Genomic DNA, 24,469 nt, shown 5'->3' on the forward strand with positions numbered 1-24,469 from the left:
TGTGGGTTCCTTTATGCTCTCAAGCCTCTGCGGCTCCTCCTCCAGGAGGTGGTGGCTTAGCACATTTAAGCCTGCTGTCTGCAGCTGCTCTTTGCATTTGTGTCCTGTCTCTTGCACAGCAACAAGTTCCTGTTTAGCTACTCATTGCTTTCCTGGATACTGACTCGGCTTTGGCTAAGACTCCTCCTGGCTTCTGACCCCGGCCCTGGCGACCATTCTTCCTGGCTCCTGATCCCGGCTCTGGTGACGATTCTTCCTGGCTCCTGATCCTGGCTCTGGCGACGATTCTTCCTGGCTCTTGATTCCGGCTTTGGCTACGATTTCCGCTGTTGGACTTGCATAGACTCTTGTCTTATATTTATATTGATAAACCTACCTTTTAATTGCACCTCCTTGTGTGTCTGGCTCCTCGCTCCCTGACAATCCCCCCTTAATCTCCTCTTCTCAAGAGGGAATAAATTCAGTTCCTGTAATCTTTCCTCATAGCTGATCTCCTCCATGCCTCGTATCAGTTTGGTTGCCCTTCTCTGTACTTTCTCCAGTTCCCCAGTGTTCTTTTTGTGAATTTGTGCCCAAAACTGAACTGCGTATTCCAGATTAGGTCTTACTAATGATCTGTACAGGGGTAATATGATATCTCTCACTCTCTGGAGTCCACCAGTTGTACTTCCTCTAGTATGTATGATGCATGCATATTCTTAGCCCCCAAGTGCAGAACCGTACATTTATCAACATTAAACCTCATTTGCCACACGGTTGCCCAATTAAACAGTGCATTGAGGTCGGCTTGTAAGTTGAAGACATCCTGTAAGGACATTATTCCACTGCACAGCTTGGTGTCATCTTTAAAGACTGAAATGGTATTTTTAATCCCAGACCCTATATCATTTATACCTATATTAAAGTAAGGGTCCCAACACTGAACCTTGGGGTACACCACTGGCAACCCTAGACCATTCAAAGTATGAATCATTAACCACTACTCTTTGAATACAAGCTTTTAGCCAGTTTTCTATTCATTTACATGTGGATTTTTCAAAGCCTGTAGACTTTACCTTACACATTAGCCGTGTGTGGGGAACTGTCTCAAACGCTTTTGCAAAATCCAAGTATACCGCGTTCACCGCCACCCCTCTGTCCAAGGTTTTGCTCACCTCCTCATAAAAAGAAATCAGATTTGTTTCTGTCTTTCATGAATTTATGCTGTCTGTTGCTTAAAATATTTTTTTCCAGCAATAACTCATCTATGTGGTCTTTTATTAAACTCTCCAGTATCTTCCCAACTATAGAAGTTAAATTAACAGGTCTATAATTACTTGGTAAAGAGTTTGGCCACTTTTTAAATATTGGCACCACATTGGCCTTACGCCAATCCAGTGGTACTATGCCAGTCATTAAAGAGGCCCTAAAAATTAGAAACAGTGGCTTTGAAATGACAGAGCTCAATTCTTTAAGGACCCGTGGGTGTATTCCATCCGGTCCAGATGCTTTATTCACCTTTATACTGTCTAAATATTTTTGGATCATATCAATTGTGAGTCAATGTGGATCATCTGGAGCTGTGTCAATACCATGCCCATTATAGACAAGAGCTTCCCCATGCTCCTTTGTATACACAGAGCTGAAGAAGGTTGTGACAAGAGCGTAGACAGGTCAGAACACACAGAGAAGATGATAAACACACAAAGCTTTATTGAACTATGGAAAGCACTCAATGTGGGTCTGAGGGTAGTGTCCAAGTACCCAGAGCAGGGAATGAGAGGGGGAGGGGACAAAGTAATTAGAATCTGGCCCCAGGTAGGGCAAGTTTAAGTCTCTGGCAAGTACTAATCCAGGCAGGGTAATGGAGGGGGTTCACGGACAGTCCAGGCAGGGAAAAGCAGGGGAGTGCACGGACCGTCCAGGCAGGGGGGCAAAGTAGGGGGATTCACGGACAGTCCAGGCAGGGAAAAGTAGGGGGGTTCACGGACAGTCCAGGCAGGGGAAAGCAGGGATATGGACACTCACAGTTCTGGCGGGGGTCCCCTCTGGCTTGCACAGCCGGTAGCAGGCAACGACACTCCTTATTACACAGCATATACTCCCACCAAAGTATTTTCGGACACACAGCAGCAGCGGGTATCCTGGCACAGAGTAGGCAGAGTATCTTTTGGGCACCCAATGGGTACTTCTGGCACACTGCGGTAGCAGGTATCCTGGCACAGGGTAGGCAGAGTATCTTTTGGGCTCACAACGGGTACTTCTGGCACACAACGGCAGCGGGTAATCCTGACCCAGAGTATTAGGCAGAGTGCTCAGCGGGGATGGCTGCGGGGGTCTGGCCTCAACTCAGACCTCCCAGCAGCTTCAGGGACCAGCAGCAGGAACAAGAGACCAGGCAGGTCCCGCTCCGGCCTTTTTAAGGCTTTGTCTCTGGCGGCCGCAGAACGCGGGAAGCCTCTTGCCCGCACTGCGCCTGCCGGGGGGATGCACTGAGACATCCTGACAGCCTGTGCCGGAGGTCTCCTGGCGGGGGGTCGCAACTCTCTGGCGACATTACTGGGAGAGGTGCGACCCGCACCACAGGGGCCGCTTCCTCCCATCCTGCACAGCCTTTGAAGTAGGATATGATAGGATGTGAGGAATCTGCAAGGGGGGGAGGAAGTGGTGAAAGGACAGGCAGAGGGACAGCAGGCACAGGGGGCTGGGGGCACGGGGCACACCGTGACAGCCCCTCCCCCTTTTATTAACAAGTGCCGGCAAGGGGGACCCGAACGGGTCTCCTTGAAGGCACTTGTGGGGCGCTAGCTTACCTACTGTGGGTCTTGCTGGCGGGATAGCCTGTCCGCATTTTGGTGTTGGTTTCCCCGCCTATACTGAATGGTGAAGTTGTAGGGTTGAAGGTTAAAGGGCAAGGCTCCATCTTAGGAGGTGCCCGTTGTCCCCAGATATTCTATTTAGCCATGTGAGGGGGTTGTGATCGGTGATGATGGTGAACTCACGGCCGTACAAGTAGGGTTGCATTTTTTCAGGGCCCAGACTATGGCCAGGCACTCCTTTTCTACGGTGGTGTAAGCGACTTCCCTGTCTATCAGTTTGTGACTGAGGAAGGCAATGGGGTGCTCTTCCCCAACCTCGTTCACTTCGCTGAGGACAGCCCCCAGGCTGTAGGAGGAGGCGTCGGTCTGTACCAGGAAGCGTCTATTGTACTCAGGGGCGACCAGGACAGGGTTGCTTGCCAGGGCGGACTTGAGGTCATGGAAGGCGGAGTTGCAGGCCAAGGTCCAGTTCACCATTCTAGGGCTGTTTTTCCGGGTCAGGGGCTGGGCCACGGAGCTGAAATTGGGGACAAATTTGCGATAGTAACTTGCAGTGCCAAGGAAAGACATTACTTAGTCTGAGGGGTCGGCCAATCATGGATGGCTTGGACCTTGGCGGGCTCCGGTTTCAGTTTTACCCCCTACCTGGTGTCCTAGGTACTGCACCTCAGCCATTCCCAGTTGGCATTTGTCAGGTCTCACCAACAGCCCGGCCCCACATATGCAGTCCAGGATGGTCCCCACATGTAGCAGGTGTTCTTCCCACGTGTCGCTAAAGATGGCTATGTCGTCTAGGTAGGTGCACGCGAACCCTTGGCACCCCTCCAACAGCTGGTCTACGACCCATTGAAAGGTGGCGGGGGCATTTTTCATGCCGAAGGGCATTACCAGGAACTCATACAGGCCGAACGTAATGAAGGCAGAGCGTTCGGTACCCTCCCTGGTGAGGGCGATTTGCTAGTAGCCCTTACTGAGGTCCAGGGTGCTGACATATTGGGCCCCGGCGAGGCGGTCCAGTATTTCATCTATGCGGGGCATGGGGTAGGCGTCACTGATGGTGTAGTCATTGAGTCTCCTGTAGTCAACACAGAAGCGGGTGCTCCTGTCCTTTTTAGGCACGAGAACCACCAGGGAGGCCCAGGGACTGCGGGAGGGTCGGATGATGTCCAGACATTGGATCATCAGACTGGACGACAGACATTGGGTCATCAGGCTGGACGACGGACATTGGGTCATCAGGCTGGACGACAGACATTGGGTCATCAGGCTGGACGACAGACATTGGGTCATCAGGCTGGACGACAGACATTGGGTCATCAGGCTGGACGACAGACATTGGGTCATCAGGCTGGACGACAGAAATCGGTTCATCAGGCTGGAGGACAGACACTGGGTCGTCAGGCTGGACGGCAGGCACTGGGTCGTCAGGCTGGACGGCAGGCACTGGGTCGTCAGGCTGGACGGCAGGCACTGGGTCGTCAGGCTGGATGGCAGGCACCGGGCCGTCAGGCTGGACGGCAGGCACCGGGCCGTCAGGCTGGACGGCAGGCACCGGGCCGTCAGGCTGGACGGCAGGCACGGGGCCGTCAGGCTGGACGGAAGGCACGGGGCCGTCAGGCTGGATGGCAGGCACGGGGCCGTCAGGCTGGACGGCAGGCACGGGGCCGTCAGGCTGGACGGCAGGCACGGGGCCGTCAGGCTGGACGGCAGGCACCGGGTCGTCAGGCTGGACGACTGGCACTGGGTCATTGAGAGGAGTACAGGTACCAGATCATCAGGCTGGATAGCGGGCATCGGTTCATCAGGCTGGATAATGGGCATTGGTTCATCAGGCTGGATAACGGGTATCGGGTCATCAGGCTGGATAAAGTGCATCAGATCATCAGGCTTGGTAATAGAAGGCAGGTTCTCAGACAGCAGGTCAGCCGATTTGGATACTGGTACTGGTTGGAAAGAATTTTCGCTTCTTCTTGGGTTTAATTACTGAAGCACTGCAAGTGAATGCAGGGCTGTAAATGAAGGGAGCAGCTGAAGACAGAGAAGAGCTGAAGGATGGAACAGAGAAGAGAGCAGTTGCTATAGAGTACTTCTTGACAGGGTTAAAGGCAGGGTAGGTGCAGCACGTGGGAACAGGGTACTGACGTGTGGTTGATAGCAGGGCATACTGGGCTGTAACTGTGGGTGCTGTGGTGAATGGCGGAAGAGAGCTTTGAGAAAATGAGTGATTAGAAGCAGGACTGGGTTGTTGCAAGCTGACTGAGGCTGGGTGTAACAAATCTGACCATGTCTGTAGTACTGGTTGAACAAAGCTCAGCTTACACATAGCCTGTCTGACCAAAGACTGCACAGCGTTTATACAATCAACTAGCACATGTTGTGAACATGCTGAATAATGCTCAAAGAAGCAATCTGGATCATCCTTCACCAACCATACCAGTGATTCTACTTGATCTGTACTAAAGGGCGGAGAAAAGTCACCCCTGCTTTCAGTGGTACTGGACAGAGCCAATTCAGCACAAGGCTGAATCAATGGCTGCACCTCAGAAAACTCCCTGCCCTGATCAACTAGAGAACCCGCATGCACTCTAGCAAATGATCCCTGGCCCACTCCTTCAGAATCTGATAGCAGTATTCTCGGTTTTCTGTTACTAGCCGAGACAAGTACACAACCTCCTCAGGATGCATCCTTCACAAACAGCAAGCCAAGATGGCTTCCCTGTGCAACCACTTCTGGCCAGGACTAGCCTTGGTGTTATGTCAGTAATCCGAATATGACCAGAGATGTGTGAATTGGCACCTCCTGCAATCAGCCTCAGGTGATGGCTTGATTGCAGGAGGTGAGATGGCTGCTGAAAGGCACTCGCTGGTAAGTCCTGGTACTGCAGCCCATAGGGCAGGTGAGTCACAGCACCACCAGCGGTGAGCCCTTTCCTGACACTGGCTCTGAGATCACTTCTCACATAGAGACAGACACCACCACCATTCCTATTTACTCTGTCTCTCCAAAAGAGAACACAGCCAGGAATATTAATGGCCCAGTTATGGGAAGAATGAAACCAAGATTCAGCAATACCGATTAAATCATAGTTCTCTTCATGCACCAAAGCTTCCAACTCACCTAATTAGCTTGGTAGACTTCTGGCATTGGTGAACAAACACTTTAATTGATTGACACCTTGTTCACACTTATTTTGCATATTTTTTTTATTTTCATACAAATGGTACCAATTCCACTGGTTGTTTGTAACATGGGAACCTTTTTATCATCTGCCATAGCTTTCCCCCCATCTTTCCCCATTCCACCCACCAATAAGTACTGACCCCTGTCTGATCTGTCTAGCCCGTTATAATCTAATTCTCTCTCCCCCCCTCGATCCTAGTTTAAATACTCCTCCAGCCTTCCCATAAACCTCTCCCCCAGCACAGCAGACCCCCTGCTTGACTTGATTGAGAATATGGAAGTTGGTAAGGATATTATACTTGTCACTATTGATGTTAACTCCCTATATACTAGCATTAGATATGAGGATGGAGTAAGGGCGGTAAAATGGTCCCTAAATAATTTTACGAACATACTAAGAAAACAGAGGAAATTGATAATCCAGTTATTAGAATTTGGTATGCAGAACAACTACTTTTGGTATGGGGGAGAATTTTACTTACAGAGGAAGGGAGTAGCAATGGGTGCCATGTTTGCACCAAGCCTTGCCAACATCTTTATGGCCCGATGGGAAAATGATGAGATATTTGTGAAAGAATGGAAGGGATTGAAAATCTGGAAAAGATTTATTGATGATATTTTAGTAGTTTGGGAAGGTGATGTGGATTCACTCTATGACTGTATTTTGCACATAGAGAATAATCCCTATGAATTAGGATTCTCAAAAGCTAATGATACTCAATCTATTTTTTTGGATCTTACCATCTTCCAAGAAGATGGTAGGCTCTTTATGAAAACTTATTTCAAAACAACAGACCGAAATGGTTATATCCCAACGATCAGTTGCCATCACCCCCTTTGGGTTGTGATGCACTCCGGCTACCAGTTTTCTTTCCCATTACATACGATATCATCAATGCCTCAAAACTTTAATTTGTAAATTATCAGTTTGAGGGGTACTGCATCAAATGCCTTAACAAAATCTAGATACACTACATCTACAGGCCTTCCTTTTTCCAAAGAGAACAGTTATTATTAAAACTATGTTGGTTACTAATAATGATACTATTTTCATCTGCAAATTCTTGGATATGGTCCCTTGGCATTTATTTTAACATTGCATACTATTGATGTTAGGCTGACGGGTTTGTAGTTCCAGGCATATATCTTGGCATTTTTGGGGGGTTGTTTTTTACTCTCCTTTGCAATGTGTCTCTCCACAGATATTCCAGTTGTACTGGATGTGCTTCAACAACTGTTTTCTATTTTATGTTTCTTTTAAGTATGCAGCGTAGCCAACAGGTATTAAAGGGCATACATTGCTATTATGTAGTAAAACACTCTTGAGGCTTAACACTGACTAATCAATAAAGAGATACCATTCTAGTGGGTCATTCTCACAAACCAACAACTGTGCAAGGAAATTATTATTAAACCATCTTGGCAGCTTCAAAAGTCAGAAATGGTCATGCCTGTTGATAGCAAAAACAATCCTTGTAATCTTGAATACAGTAGTTGTGCTTTTGATTTTGACAAACCTAAGTCAATGGAAAGGTTGTTTAATTAGAACTTTGTTATGAGATGAGACTGTGTAATGTGATGAGTTCACTGATTATTGTCACTGTAAGTGCAAGCAAGTTCCACAAATGTTATACAGAACCCCTTAGTGCATGCTTGGATGTGTATGAGCTATACAAAGCATCTTATAATGCAAGCAAAAATGAGTAAATTCAAAATATATGTAAGAAGAAATAGCAAAAACAGAATAATACAAATATATAGAAAATGGTACATGATGGGTTAAATTACAGGTTGCTTTCATGATTAGCATCAATAATCTAAAGAAAAATTCAAGTGTTCAGGAATAAAAAATTTGTTGTCCAGTGTGTTATGCCGCTCCCCCACTTTCCTCTTCTACTATATCTGTCACCCAGTTGCAGTCAGAGACCTCTTTATTTTACCTCTCCTCATTGCTGGAGCCAACCTGGCAATACGTTGCAACTGCAGGAACATAATTGCCAATTGTTTTTTCTTGCCCCTTGTCCCCTCCCTCTAAGTTACAATGCTTGCCTCCTGAAACCCTAGATACAATTACTTGTTGTGCATCCTCTTGCAGAACATGGTTCACTGCTCAAATTTTCAGCTGACTCCTCTGCTAGTTTGTAGGGCAATGCCAATAAGGGTACTTTTGCAGCTGATGACTGTGTCTGGGGGACAGAGGAGGAGGATGATGAAGGCTTTGTTAGCTGTTCCACTGCCTTCCCTGTGAGCTTTTTGCTGCTTGATGTGCAGCTTGATAATGCATCCCAACTACCACTTTGGCCTGTGAATACACAAGCTGCTCAAACTCTTAAAGCTGCACGGGAACCTCTGGTTCTCCTTTTAGCCTCCTAGACATGATGTTAATGTCGGGGCTATTCACTCTCTAGCAGGATGTGGAGTCCGAATATATAATGAATGTATAATTGCTGCTCCCATAAAAAAAGTTTTTAAAATGCTACTATATATATATATATATATATATATATAAAACAAAATATGTAATGCAGCACTATTCTTGCAGAAATAGTGTTCAATAATCAAGTGATATAAAAAATTTAAAAAGCTGTAAATATTACTAACAAAATGGCACCGTGTGAAAGCTAAGGCAGAATCATAATACATCCAGCAAGTGTATAAATATGTAAAACACATCTCAAAGTTCACATATAATATGTGCACAACAAAAATAATAAAGTTCCAACCCAGTTGAGTCCAAAAGGTGTGTATTCCTACAAATTACAGTGTGAATTGCAGCACAACAGTTGTTTTCTTAATCTTCCAGAGCAAAAACACCTCTGCATAATACTCAACATCACATATGCATCCATATGAAAGAGAAAACAACGCTCACAGTGCTCTCTGAATTGTTTTCTTCAGCAATAAGGGTTAAAGACACTCACAAGCAAAGTAGTAAAAGCACATGCTAAACTGATCCAATATATGTCATAAAAGAACCCAGATCAACATCTAAAGAACTGCAGGCCTCACTTGCATCAGTTAAGATCAGCAATCATGATTCAACAATAAGAAAGAGATTGGGCAAAAATGGCATCCATGGGAGAGTTCCAAGGCGAAAGCCAGACCAGAAAGAACACAAAAGCTAATCTCACATTTGCCAAAAAACATCTTGATTATCTCCAAGACTTTTGAGCAAATATTCTGTGGACTGGTGAGACCAAAGTTGAATGATTTGGATGATATAAAACTAACACAGCATTTCATAAAAAGAACATCATGCCAACAATCAAACATGGTGGTGGTAGTGTGATGGTTTGGGGCTGCTTTTCAGCTTCAGGACCTGGAAAACTTGCCATAATTTATGGAACCATGAATTCTGCACTCTACCAGGAAATCCAGAAGGAGAATGTCTGGTGATGGCCTATGTGTCAGCACCTGTGGTAGTGAGCCCTTGTAGATACTCAACTTGGGGTTCCCCAGGGTGCGGAGTCTAAGCCCCATCCTGCTTCTTCACCAGAGCCTCTGATGGTGGGGATGGACTTGCAGCAAGCTGGGACCAGGTCGCGGCCCCCAGGTAGGCCCAGTCAAGGATGAGGAAACCGCTTATGGGAGCAGAGTACAGTGGGAGGAAACAAACAGAAATCCAATAGACTAGCCGAAATCAGGACAGGCGGAAAACAAACACAGTTAGAGAACGAAGCTGGGTCGGCAACAGGGGCGGACTGACCATTTGGAAACTCGGGCACTGCCCGAGGGCCCGGGGTCAGTAGGGGGCCCCATGAGATGCCCCTGGTACCTTTTTCATAGGCATTTTTGAGTTTGGGCAAGGATACAGGGCCCCATGATCCCCTATTGCCCGGGGCCCCATGAGTTGTCAGTCCGCCCCTGGTCGGCACACAAGTAGTCAATGCAGGATAAAGGCAATAACAACACACAGGAGCTCAGACAACTCAGGCAAAGTAGCCTAGACTGAGCATGTCTTATATAGGCAGGCAAACAAGGAGGCGGGCCAGGAAGTGTTGAAAGGGAAGGAAATAAAACCTAGAGAACAGCAGACGGCACCCATAGGTGAGCACAGACAAACACACATGTGAAAGGGATCAGGAACAGCATTGCAGCAAGGAGGTAAGAATACACAAACAAGAGACTGCAGGCTAACTTGTGACACTGTGACCTCAGGCTCAAGCGCACTTGGGTTATGCATCAGGACAATGATCCAAAACAGACCAGCAAGTCCACCTCTGGCTCAAAAAAACAAAATTAAGAATTTGAAGTGGCCTACTCAAAGTTTGGATTTAAATCTGATTGAGATGCTGTGGCATGACCTTAAACAGGCCTTTCATGCTTAAAAACCCTCCAATGTGGCTGAATTAAAACAATTCTACAAAGAAGAGTGGGCTATATTCCTCCATAGCAATGTGAAAGACTCATTGCCAATTATCACAAATGCTTGATTACAGTTGTTGCCGCCAAGGGTGACACAAGCAGTTATTAGGTTTAGGGGCAATTACTTTTTCACATAGAGCCAGGCAGGGTTGGACAGTTTTTTCCCCCTAATAAATTAAACCATCATTTAAAAACTGCATTTTTTATTTACTCAGGTTATCTTTGTGTACTACTAAAATTTGTTTGATGGTCTGAATCATACACAGATAGTATATGTATTTAATATTGTGATTTTTGTTTTTCAGTACCGGGCAACGTCACTTCCGGCCTTTAAATATTATGTGACTTGTGCATGCCTCATATTCTTCTGTATCTTCTTAGTACAAATTCTAGTTTTACCAAAGTAAGTATATGTCATTTCTATGTCTTGGATGTTTTAGATTTAAATGTATAATAAACACAGATATGTATACTGAAGTTCTCATAGCTGAAGAGCAGACAATTACTTATACATTTACAGTATACACTATTGTGACAAACAGCCCCAGATGACTCGAGTGTTGGTTGGGGAGGGAGATATCTCTTGGAGAAACGATTGGGAGTTTTAATTTAAAAGGCTTCAGAGGGTGGTGTTAGGCTGGACAGATAGGAACTAGAGTCTGATTTGGGCTCTTGACTCTGGTCAGGAAAAGGGAGGGTTCCTTGACCAACATTCTACAGTATGTGGAGGATTTGATGGTCTAGTAATTGAGAGATGGCCAACCAGCTGCTTCACTGAACTGTTCTGTGTGTATTCCTGGATTCATCCTGTATAAATTTATGGATTTATAAAACTGACACTTGATAAGAGGACTCTTTGCCAGTAAACCCTCACACTCTGTACTAAGTTTTTCTAAGAGAAAACAAATATTAATTCACTCTTGTTAATCACCTTTCAAAAAAAGAACAAAATACAACCCAGCATGCAATGGCTTTGTATAAAATAAAATATTAATTTTAAGTAAAAATAAAAGAAAAACTTTTACAATTTTTAAAGTGTTAATAAACCCATGACTCTGCCATTCACTATATCACTATATCATGCAAAGCTAGAATTAATCAGCAAAAGAGACAAAATTAAAGTGTTACTAAACCCAGAATCCTGTATTCACTATATCTGGTCTCCCACAGTAGAAATACAATTATTTTAGTAAATATAAACTAAGTACATTTTTTTCTAAGCAGTTAGGTCAGTCTTGTGACGTATATCAGTGTCCAGCAGAGCACTGGTTAAAGCTTGGAGGAGGAGTTTTAATTATCGACTGGTTGTCCTATTGGGCTGCAGGACCCCTGACCCTTTGTTTGGACAGCGCTAATTGGCCCTGTGCTGATCACATTCACTCTTCCAAGAAAACAAAAACTCTCTAGCAATACACGCCAAGCTGAGCATGTGCAGCTTGCCCCCAAGGCTCTGTTCTATCAGCAGATGGATTAGGGACCATGGAAGAAGGGGAGTATCAGAGAAGACAGGATCAAACATCCTTTTTACACAATGCATAGGATTAACTTCTTAGATTTCACAGTGAGTATAACCAGCATTATTTACTGCATATACAGACTGATTTTACGCTTGAAGGCTTTGTAACACGCTAAGTGTTTGTATTTTTCCTTAATATTCAGTTTATTGAAATTAAAGTGAACCTATCATTAGATATATTTCCTAATGCTAAAAAATGCGCAGTCGTCAAAGTTAAAGCTGCCAAAAACACACAGTTTTTCTCTCTGACAATTACTTCATCTGATTTCCTCTCCAGAAGTACACTATAATTGTCCAGGCATCTTTCAATGTCAGCATTTACTTCATTGACTGAGATGCTATTTTAGAGGAGACACAATCATTTAAATCCAAGTACCTGTACACAGTTCATGGCTGTGTTTACTGCTGTTTAGCAGATGTTTCTTCCTTTCTGCAGCAGATTGATGACATCAATGCAGACTAGACAAAGTCACTTTACTGAAACTTAAGGACTGCCTTTTAATGATAAAATATACAGACCTATTATTTAAAACAATTATTGTGACATGTCAAAAATGTATCCATGCAGACTTGTAAAGTTATTGAAAGGTCCATTTTAATTATTTACCTCATTACATAGTAAATTCACAATTTCATTATTTAATATAGTCTAATACAGAAGAAAAATAAAAGCATTTCATAAAAATTGCGTGCATATGTCTTTATAACAAGAAATACAATGTAACAATTCTAGAGAACATTAGAGGCATTCCATGTGGCATGTTCTAGAATTGTTACATTGCCTCTCTTTTTACAAAGATGTACAAATTTTGTTTAGCCTTTTTTCTGCTCTGAATGAATGTTGTTTAATCATGTACCTTATGGTCACTAGTTAGTGCTTGAGGAGAATATGATACACAAATATATTCTCCTCAAGCACTATATAGTGGCCATAATGTACATGTTTAAAACAACATTCATTCAGAGCAGAAAAAAGGCTAAACAACATTTGTTTTTGCCCAATTTGTACAGAACAAATATTCATGCAGATTCCAGGATCTCTTTTCATTTCAACTCCATCTAAATTAATTTTCTCTGTGCTGAGAGGATATAAACATAAATTACTATATACACTATGTAAGTTACAATCCAATAGTGGAATACTGCTTTGTTTAAAAAAAGAATAAAAAATATAGTTGTGCTTACATTACACAAGTGCACCAAGCACTATGATAAACAGAGCGCAAGTATAGAAAGATTGTCATCCGCAAAGACGTCCAACAAAACACGAACGCTCTGGCCACCTTGAGTTCTCATGGTAGTAAATCCCAGGCTCATTTTCATTAAGCAAAAATTCCATGAAACAGCGCAATGTCATCACATGCTTAACCTCCAAAATTAGCAATCTCTACCACACTTATTGACCCTAAAGTGTGGATACCTACAGTGAACCAAGGATTCTCCCTGTGTAAAATTAATTTGTAACAATAATATGATATACAGTATATTTTATTTATTTATTACTGGTACTTATATAGTGTTGTAAATTTTATGCAGCTCTTTACATATATATATTGTACATTCACATCAGTCCCTAACTCTCAAGGAGTGTACAATCTAAGGTATATACAGGGGATGGACAAAAAAAAATGGAAACTGCATAATTTGTAGGTGTGATAGTGACAACATGTTTCATGAAACATTCTTTTGGTTCCGCTGTGTGATGCAAGACCTGGCTAACAGGTATGAAGCCTCACTTTTCAAAGAGGGCAAATTGTTGGTTAGCTTGTGCCTCTGTGACAGGAGATGACAATTTATTTGCCGTGTTGCAAAGTACAGTATCAAAGACCATGAGGGCATATACAGTTTCCAGGAAAATGTCATCTGATAAGCATAAGCACGGAGACAAACGGACATTGCACAGGATTGTGACCCGGAATAAGAAAACAACTGCTACAAAAAGACTGCATAGCTCAAATCTCAGTCTTCCAAAGTCCAATTCCAACTTGTACAGAATTATGTCACTTAAAGGATAAGTTCACCTTTGGGAACATGTTACATGTTCCACCCATTTATAGGATGGAACATGTAACATGTTCCCATAGCTGCAGTCACTGCCCCCCCCCCCCCCCCCCTCCGTCTGACAGATAGTACAGGGAGACTTCTCCACGTACTATCTGTCAAATTTGAAATCAGCGTGGCTCCACACACACGGCTGCATCATTCATTCACAGACTTCAATGAATGAATGGACTGCAAGTCTCAACAGCTTTAGCGGCTGTGGGCTTGTAGTTTTCAATGAAATATCACAGCGCTCTGGAGTGCCATGGTAGTTCATTGAGGCTTCCTGTCAGAATATCTGCCTGCTCGTACATCTCATATGGCAAGCAGATATTCTGACAGGTCACAGGTCTGCAGGGGTCCTGCATGGCATCAGCAATCTACTGGGTGCAATGCTTCCCAGACTCCTGTAGACAAAAATAATAAATGGACATTTTTTTCCTGCAAAAAAATTTGCATTTATTAATTTTGTTTAAAAGGTGAACTTAAAAAGAAGTCCTGCGTGAATGTTTAAGGGGTTGATTTTCAGTGATAGTTCTTATGTCTCTGGACTGAAAATAGACATGTGCATGCTGGAAATTTTCATTTTGTTTCAGATGCATTTGTTCATTGAAGAATTTAGTTTCATAATGTTGAACCAATTTGCTTTTGGAATTTGTTTCATATCTTCGGCATTTGTTTTGTTTATTTTTTGGTCTGATTGGTGGATTAGTAAAATGTTTAATTTTTTCCAAAAGATTGCTGTATACTTGATATATTATCAAACTGGACTGAATTAAGTATTTGATGTTTTCAGACACTTGTCCAACCCACCAAGAGAAATGGCATGAGCTGAATAAATGGAACCAAATTTGGATCCATTCATTATTCAAATCTAAATTATTGAATTAATTTCCCTATGGGCCCGAGCTACTATCGCATCATGTGACATCACCCAAATTAAAGGAATGCATTTGTTAATTTCATTATAACTTTGTTTTCGGATTTGTTGATATTCGAATATGTCCATTCAGAAATTCAGAGATTTGTATACATCCAAATCTCCAAAAATAAAATTTCCATCTGAAAAAAGAGTCATAATGAAACAAAACACACATGTATATCTGAAATATGGAGTTCATAGACTACGTTACCCTGTAGTACAACACACACTGCCCCCATATCCACCAGACAAGAGAATTTAATAATTCATTCACAAAAATTAAAATAATGCATTCACCTCTACATTGTCCAGAAAGGGGAAGTACAAATATAGGGGTGCTAACACTCAGTTTTTCTTATCAGTCCAGCTCACTCCTTTCTTCCCCTTCTGTCCATTATGTTATGTCCTACAATCCCAGCTATAATGGCCACAATAGATGCAACTGCAGCATGGCCTGCCCAGCACCCCCCATAAGTCCATATGGTTCTTGCCGTTAATAGCTCTCAAATGACAGGCTGTTTATGCAGTCCACTGGTTTTCTTTTAGTTTGGTTCCTCTCCATCTTTAATAGAGACCTTTACTAGAGTCATAATGATTTTAGGCATAGTGCCAGTTTGCTGAAATAATCCCTAATTTTAATGTTACTAGGCTTTTCTTCGGAATCACTGTCTGCCTCTGGCTTTTGTAGGACTGGGCACTGTCTACATACCACCACCCTCATTTTTAATGTAATACACTCTGTCAAACTCCATCACAGAGAGCGGGTGAAGATGCAGGTATATAAGGCATTTTGGTGGCACTCCTGTAAAAAGTTCTGGAATTATTCATATTTAATTCTTTCTGCAGATATCTGCCCATATGCACACAAACTAATAGCAGGTAATCACACAATTCACATAGGACAGCCAACATGCGGAGCAGCAATCTGCTACAAATCATAGCACCACCTACTTTAAGGCTAACCAACTGAACAGAAAGTGAGTGTATCTGAAGGCATCAACTAAGGTGCAGGGCATAAGTTAGCCATTAGTGTAATTTGTGGCTGTAGTGCTTACTGCATCTCAGATACCTGGAACTATTTACCAAAACATAGCCACAGGTGCCATTTCTTCTTTTTCAATGCAACCACAGTAGTGAGTTGACCCAAATATACGCTGATCAACCAGGATATCGAAACAACACGGTTAAAGAAAATTAGAAGAAAATTTCACAATGAGTGGGACTTTTATTTTTCTCTATCAATATATATGTTAAAATGTGTGCTGTTAAACTGTGCATTGTGGGACATCATCCTATGCGGTGCTTGATTTAGACCTTTGGGCCTGGGGCACTTCAAGTTCGGGGGCCCCTCAAAATAGAAATTAAATGATATGACAAAAAAGAAACAAATATTCAAATTTGTTGAGACTAAGAAAAAAATAATGACTCAAAGAATTGATATATAATTCTTATATCTGTGTAAATCATTATTTTACAGTAATAATAATGTATCTAAAAGTACATAATGATTACAATACAAAAACTTCAATATGCAAAAGCTGAAAGATATAATTATTTCTACCAATGATGCATAGGCATGTTCCTTTCATTTGATTTATACATGAAATCTGCCTGTTCTACCCTCTGAAATAGCAGACTATTAACCTCCTCGGCGGTATGATTCTTTCCGATTTTTTGTGCTGATAGTGGTACCATTTTTTGCATGGAAATATGTAGTTTTTTATTGTAGGCTGTAATTTTTAGGAATAACTCACTGAAATCTGTACGAACAAGAGTCTAGTAAACATTCCGGATATGGTAAAACTTGAAACACGAAATCATAAATTATAATTTAATAAATAATCATAAAAAATAATAATATAATAATAATAAATTTAATTCAATAATATAATCAAACCAAAAACACTGAAATTTGAAATACAGAGGCAAATTCGCACATCGCTGAGCAAAGTCGCAAAATCGTTTTCAGTGTCTGATGACGAATTTCCCCCATGAATCATTATCACTCAATTCTGCAAGTGGTTCTGATTTACTATCGCTGTTCTCTAGCTGGTCTAAAACCGCTTTTGACGTAAAGGGACGCTTTTTGGACGCCATGGACTTTTCTAAGTTTCCAGGCAGAAAGAACAGTCAAAATGCAGGCAGGGCACAGGACAAAGCAGTAGGGACAAAATATATGTGAAATGCATTGAAACAGCAATGACAGCAAAAATTACATTTTTTAAAAATTTCTAATTTGCCGCCGGTTCCGGCGCCCGTATGTCCCGACGTCACAGGGACCGGAACACGGAAGCCAGATGCCGGCATCGGCCGGAGGAGATGGCCGGGGACTCTGCAGGGGACACATTGCGGGAACGAAGGACAAGGTAAGTGCTGCATGGACTCCCTGAGCAACGCCGCATGGTAAGCCTGAGTGTAGCTCGGGGTTACCGCTCTTGGTACTCAAATTTTACCCCGAGCTACACTCGTGAAAACCGCTAAGGAGGTTAAAAAGGCTTCATAAATCATCTGTAAATGAATGTTTAATTCTCTAGTCTCAAAATACACTGTATTTGTTTAATCAAGATGAAGTATACCTGCTCTGTCCCTCTGACAAAGAATCTGTTTTGGCAAATTTACACATTCACTTATTTGCTTCATGATAAGTATAAGTGAGTTTCACCTTTTGTCGATACAGAATCTACATAGTTAGTTTGTCTGGCTAAAAAAAAAGACAAAAGTCCACCCAGTTCAACCATTAAAAAAAAAAAAATTATAATCCTATACCCACAGTTGATCCAGAGGAAGGCAAAAAAAACCAGCAAAGCATGATCCAATTTGCTCCTGCAGGGAAAATAAATTCCTTCCTGAACCCCGAGAGGCAATTGGATATTTCCTGGATCAACTTTACCTATAAATGTTATATCCAGTTATATTCTTTGTATCTAAGAAAGAATCCAGGCCTTTTTTAAAGCAATCTACTGAGCTGGCTAGAACCAACTATTGAGGGAGTCTATTCCACATTTTCACAGCTCTCACTGTGAAGAACCCTTTCTGTGCTTGGAGATTAAATTCCTTTTCCTCCAGACGTAAAGAGTGCCCCCTTGTCCTCTGTGATGACCTCAAGATGAATAACTCTACACTTAGTTCACTATATGAACCACTGATGTATTTATACATGTTGATCATATTCCCCTTAATCTCCTCTTCTCAAGAGAGAGTAAATTCAGTTCCTCTAATCTTTCCTCATAGCTGAGCTCCTCCATGCCTCTTATCAGTTCGGTTGCCCTTCTCTGTACTTTCTCCAGTTCCCCAATGTTCTTTTTGTGAATTGGTGCCCAAAACTGAACTGCATATTCCAGATGAGGTATTACTAATGATTTGTACGGGGGTAAAATGATATCTCTCTCTCTGGAGTCTATACCTCTTTTAATACAAGAGAGGATTTTGCTCACTTTAGAAACCGCAGCTTGGCATTGCATGCCATTATTAACCATTTCAATACCGTGCAATTTTACACCTTCCTGCCCAGGCCAGTTTTCACGTTTCAGCGCTCTCACACTTTGAATGACAATTGCGCGGTCATACAACATTGTACCCAAACTAAAATTTTATCATTTTCTTCACACAACTAGAGCTTTCTTTTGGTGGTATTTAATCACCGCTGGGGTTTTTATTTTTTGCTAAATTAACAAAAAAAGACCAAAAATTTTGAAAAAAAACACGTTTTTCTTTGTTTCTGTTATAAAAGTTTACAAATAAATAATTGTTCTTCATAAATTTAGGCCGAGATGTATTCTGCTACATGTCTTTGGTGAAAATAACCCAAATTAGGATGTATTTTTTAGTTTGTAGGAAAGTTATAGAGTTCACAAACTATGGTATAGATCTGAATATTGATCAATCCTGAAGTACTGACGGCCAATCTAATTTCTTGAGGTCCAAGAATGTCAGAAAAGTACAGATCCCCAAATGACCCCTTTTTGCAGAGTAGACAGTCTGACGTATTTCATAAGAGGAATGGCGAGTTTTTTGAAGTTGTATTTTTTTGTCATAATTTTTCGGAAAATGAAAAAATTAAAAAAATTATTTTTACAATTTTTTTTTTTACATACTGTCACCAGTGCAGTACAGCGTCATCATATAACTGGCATGGCGGTGAACAGGGACACTTACTGGTGACAGTATGAAAAAAAAAATATATATTTTTTTTTATTTTTTTATTATTTTTAATTTTTTATTACATTTTTTTATTTTTTTTAAGATTTTTTTTCATATTTTACTATGACCAAAGTAGTACAATGTTACCATAGTAACATTGTACTACTTTGGGGAAGTGATCAGTATTTTTTTTATTTTATTTTTTTTACACAATTTGCTTATAGCAAAGAATTACTTTGCTATAAGCAAGCATTTACCAGAATGAAATCGATTCATTCAGTTTTTTTTTTTTTTTGTGCTTAGCTGTGATTTGGTCACAGCTAATCACATGACATGTGCATGTGACCTGCTGTGACCATTCACAGCTAGGCACTAGTATACAATGGATGGCATGAATGAAGCCATCCATTGTATACAACTGTCATGTGACCTGCTGTGATTGGTCACAGCAGGTCACATGGTACCAGCAACGGGAGCCGGTACTCGGATCTGTCATCGGCCGTGTCCGAGGTACACGGCCGGTGACAGATCGCGCTGCTGCACCGCTCTGCAGTTGCGCGAACTGAGCATGTGCGGGAGCACGCCAAATGGCGTGCACCCGGAATGCAGAAGCACTTTTGCCGCCACCAAACAGCCATTGGCCGGGCGGCAAATGGTTAAGCTTGTGATCTACCAGAACTCCCAGATCCTTCTCCACCATTGATTCCCCCAGTTGTACTCCCCTAGTATGTAGGATGCATGCATATTCTTAGCCCCCAAGGGCACAACCTTACATTTATCAACATTAAACCTCATTTGCCACATACAGGTAGTTTCCCAATTAAACAGTGCATTGAGGTCAGTTTGTAAGCTGGAGACATCCTGTAAGGATGTTTTTCCACGGCACAGCTTGGTGTCATCTGCAAAGACTGAAATGGTATTTATAATCCCAGACCCTATATCGTTTATAAATATATTAAAAAGTAAGGTTCCCAACACTGAACCTTGGGGTACACCACTGACAACCCTAGACCATTCAGAGTATGAATCATTAACCACTACTCTCTGAATACGATCTTTTAGCCAGTTTTCTATCCATTTACAGTTGCAAGAAAAAGTATGTAAACCCCTTGGGATAACGTGGAGTTTTGCATGAATTGGGCATAAAATGTGCTCTGAACGTCATCTAAGTCACAACAATAGAAGAACACTGTCTGCTGAACATAATACTACACAAACATTAGATGTTGCCATGGTTTAATTGCACATAACATGTAAACAGTGCAGGGAGGAAAAATTATGTGAGGCCCTAGCTTAATGACTTCTCCCAGAGCTAATTGGAGCCAGAAGTGAGCCTACCTTGACTCCAATCAGTGTGATGATATTGGATGTGTTGCTGACAGCTGTCCTGCCCTTAAAAAACACACACCTGTTTTGGGTTTACTGGTTTCAAGACCAGAATGGTGCCAATCATCTCTATAGTCTAAGAATTCGGATGATACGAGCATTTCATCATTTCAGTTTCTCAGGATATAAACAGCACCATTTGCAAATTGGGAAAGCATCTGATCACACCGATTTTGGTTTGATTAGATAATGTAAGGGCAGAGGAGATATCCAGAGTCTGATAGACCCCAGATTTCTCAAAAAAGAATATATGACAATTCCCATTGAAGTTATAGGGGATATTTGCATTCCCTGTGATAGCATTAAAAGTGATGAAAAAAAATAAAATAAAGGGATAGTGTAAAAATAATAAAAAAAAATCAAAATAAAAAAAGTACCCTCGCCCCACTGCGTTCGTGAGCATTGACCCTGTGCCAATATGGAAACCGCAGTTGCACCATGCATGTGAGGTATCGCCATGAACGTCAGATCAAGGGCAGTAATTCTAACACTAGACCTCCTCTGTAAATCTAAAATGGTAGCTTTTAAAGGCTTTTAAAACGTTGCCTATGGATATTAAAAACGTATGCAGTTTGTCGCCATTGCACGAGGCATGCGCAGTTTTAAAGCATGTCATGTTTGTAATCTATTTACTCGGCATACCATCATCTTTTATATTTTACCAAACAATTGGCCAATATATTGTGTTTTTGTGCATTAAAAGTAAAAAAAAAGTGTATTTTCTTTTTAAAAATTGCATTTGAAAAATCGCTGCCGAGTACTTTGTGTCATAAAAACTGCAGCACCCACCATTTTATTCACTAGGGTGTTTGCCTTAAAAAAATATATCATGTTTGGGGTTTTAATTAATTTCCTAGCAAAAAATACAGATATTTTTCATGTAAACAAAAAGTGTCAGAAAAGGCTTGGTCTTCAGGTGGTTAGAAGAGTGAATGATGTGTGTCATAAACGACTAATGCTGGGCATAAAATGCCCCCACCCCCCCCCCAAAACGACCCCTTTTTGGAAAGTAGACACCCCAAACTATTTGCTGAGAGGCATGTTGAATCAATAGAAGAATTTATTTTTTTACCACAAGTTTTTGGAAAATGACAAACAAAAAATGTTTTTTTTGTTTTTTACACAAAATTGTCACTTAAATGATTTACTGCTTACAAATGCCATGGGTATATGTGGAATTACTCCCCAAAATACATTCTGCTTCTTCTCCCAAGTATGGGGGTACCACATGTGAGAGACGTTTTGGCAGTCTAGCCAAGTACAGGACCCCAAAATCCAATAAGCCCCTTCAGTCTTTTAAAGGGCTTTATTTCCTCATTACACTTCCTGACTACCTATCACAGTTTTGGAGTCCCTGAAATGCCAGGATAGCACCAACCCCCCTCCCCCCCAAAATGACCACTTTTTGGAAAGTAGACACCCCAAGAAATTTGATAAGAAGCATGGTGAGTATTTTGAAGATCTCGTTTGTTGCCACAAGATTTTGGAAAATGAAAAAAAAAAACAATTTTATTTTTTCTTTTCTTTTTTTATATTTCAAAACCTTGTGAGAAAAAATGAGAACTGCAAAATACTCACCATGCCTCTTTTTAAATTCCAAAAAGGGGTCATTTGGGGGGGGGGGTTGGAAATGAGAAAATAAGTAGTTATCTGGAATGATTTGTTCACTAGAAGGGAAGGCTCTTTTACAATGTACAAAGATGTGTTAAACAGCTAGGTTGAAAGTCCATGCATCTCTTAACTTGTTAAATAGAATTGTCAGCCAGTCCCCCAAGTTCGTGTTACCATAGTAGAATTATTGGAGTTTAACTACAATGAAGTATGCATTGACCAAGTCTTGATTGGATAAAATAAGTCAAGTTTATCATCTACGTCTACCCCCTACGAACCACATGTTATGGGTGCATGAAGATAGCGAGTTCTCAGGCATTAGACACCTACCCGAACCATTACAGCAGGGAGCCACTACACATCACAGCACAGAGATGCAGCAGGCACTAACTGCCTAAGGCTACGATTTTGCTATTTTGAGACGTGCTGTGTCTGGAAGAGGGAAACCTGTGGGAGATGTTTAAATCTATGGTTATGCCTTAGAGCAAGGCTGTAATAACTGCACTATTTTAAACAGTCTAAGACCTTGTTCAGACTGGGTGTACTATAGTGTAAGTCCATGCAGGGCTGTGTTGACCCACACAGGGATGCACAGGAGTTCCAAGCTTCCCCGTATAGGCAGTCTTATTGATGTCAATTGGGACACAGCGGCTGCACAGACACATCCATTGTGTCCCAATATGACATCCAGATGTCTCAGGGTGTTTCAGGGACCAGTTCAGGGAGCCGCACACACACAAATGTCATATTGGGACACAGGCTCTGTGTCCGTGCAGCTGCTGTGCATCACATGCCTGTGCATCATAGGTTAACACGTCCCTGTAAAAGTATAAATTTCTGCTGTATTTTCATAATTTTTTGCTTGAGCTTCCCAGTCCATTTATCTTTATATAGGCAAACATTTATAAGTTCATTGCATGAACATAATTTATCTATATTTATTTTACAGAACAGTTGCTCTGTGGATTTCATTTGGCTCTGCATTCCTCATCTTGTCATTCATTCTAATTCTATGTTTTATTGGACAACTCTTGGTAGGTACCATATGTCAAGTGTTTACTTAATGCTTTACGGTTTTTTAAAGCCATACACAAGTGTCAGCATATTGTAATGACACTGGTCAATACAATATCCTTGATGTTTTGTATTTTTTAACAGTGGACACATTATGATCATTATGAAATAACCACACACTGCTTACACACCAAAATGAACATTATAAAGCGAGCCTATCAAATCAGCTACCCTAATATAAATAAATACCAAATTAAAACACACCAAAGCAGCTCTGGAATAAACTATCCAAAAACAGTGAATAACCCATAGGTAATACACATAAAAGATAAAAAATAAAAGTATAAATTTCAATGTGTAAATAGCATGGTACAACAAATATCTGCAGTAAATATTAATCACATACAGTGCTCAGCATAAATGAGTGCATCTCTTTTGAAAAGTAAGATTTTAATCAATATCTCAATGAACACAAGAACAATTTCCCAAATTTTGACCAAACTGAGTTTTATAGAACATTTGTTTAGCTCATCACATGAAAGTAAGTTTAATAATATAACTTAGATTCAAAAATCTTCAGTTTTACTCAAATTAATTGATGCAAAAATGAATACACCCCACAACAAAAATTACTACATCTAGTATTTTGTATGACCTCCATGCTTTGTAAGGACAGCACCAAGTCTTCTAGGCATGGAATGAACAAGTTGGCAACATATTGCAACATCTATCTTGTTTCCATTCTTCAAGAACGACATCTTTTAGAGCCTGGATGCTGAATGAAGAGTGATGCTCAACTTGTCTCTTCACAATTCCTCATAGGTGTTTGATTGGGTTCAGATCAGGAGACATACTTGGCCACTGAATCACTTTCACCCTGTTCCTCTTCAGAAATGCAACAGTGGCCTTAGATGTTTGTTTTGGATCATTGTCATGTTGGAAAAGTGCATGACAACTAAGGGCACACAGTGATGGTAGAATTTTCTCTTTCAATATAGAAAAGTACATCTGTGAATTCATGATACCATCAATGAAATTCCACTCCTCGATACCAGCAGCACTCATGCAACACCAGAGAAGGACACTGCCACAACCATGCTTCACTGTAGGCACCATGCATTTTTTTTGTACTTCTCACCTTTGCAACTCCATACAGTTTTGAAGCCATCGGTTCCAAAAAAATTTATCTTGGCCTCATTACTTCAGAGTACAAAGTCCCAGTAGACTAAAGGAAGAAATTGGAGTGTATCCGGGTGCCAGATCACTTGCAAAAAATTGGGTAATATTTTAGTGCCACGTCCTAATTATAATAGTCAGAAATTGAAGGGAAAAAAAACGGGGGAGAGGTTGCAAATGGACTTTAGAGGCACAGAAATTCCAAACACATATTAGTAAAATCATTTGTACTTTATTATGACAATAAATCATGGAAAAACATCTTGCAGTTTAAAAGATCATAGTTATGCTATCCCCGCAGACAATGTCCCACAGCCCAC

At 41.4% G+C, this 24,469-nt stretch overlaps 1 protein-coding gene across 1 annotated transcript in view; it reads left to right on the top strand.

The window, feature by feature from the left end:
• Positions 1-24,469, top strand: part of ADCY2 (adenylate cyclase 2) — a 685,338-nt gene that overhangs the window by 376,135 nt on the left and 284,734 nt on the right. Inside the window, exons 14-15 of the mRNA XM_089654517.1 lie at positions 10,650-10,747; positions 22,909-22,993. Of these exons, the coding sequence (XP_089510643.1) occupies positions 10,650-10,747; positions 22,909-22,993 (183 nt within the window). The remainder of the gene's footprint in view (positions 1-10,649; positions 10,748-22,908; positions 22,994-24,469) is intronic.

This window comes from Staurois parvus, unplaced genomic scaffold (assembly GCF_062004578.1).
Source record: "Staurois parvus isolate SC_StPar_1 unplaced genomic scaffold, SC_StPar_1.0 ptg000772l, whole genome shotgun sequence".
Taxonomy (NCBI): Eukaryota; Metazoa; Chordata; class Amphibia; order Anura; family Ranidae; genus Staurois; species Staurois parvus.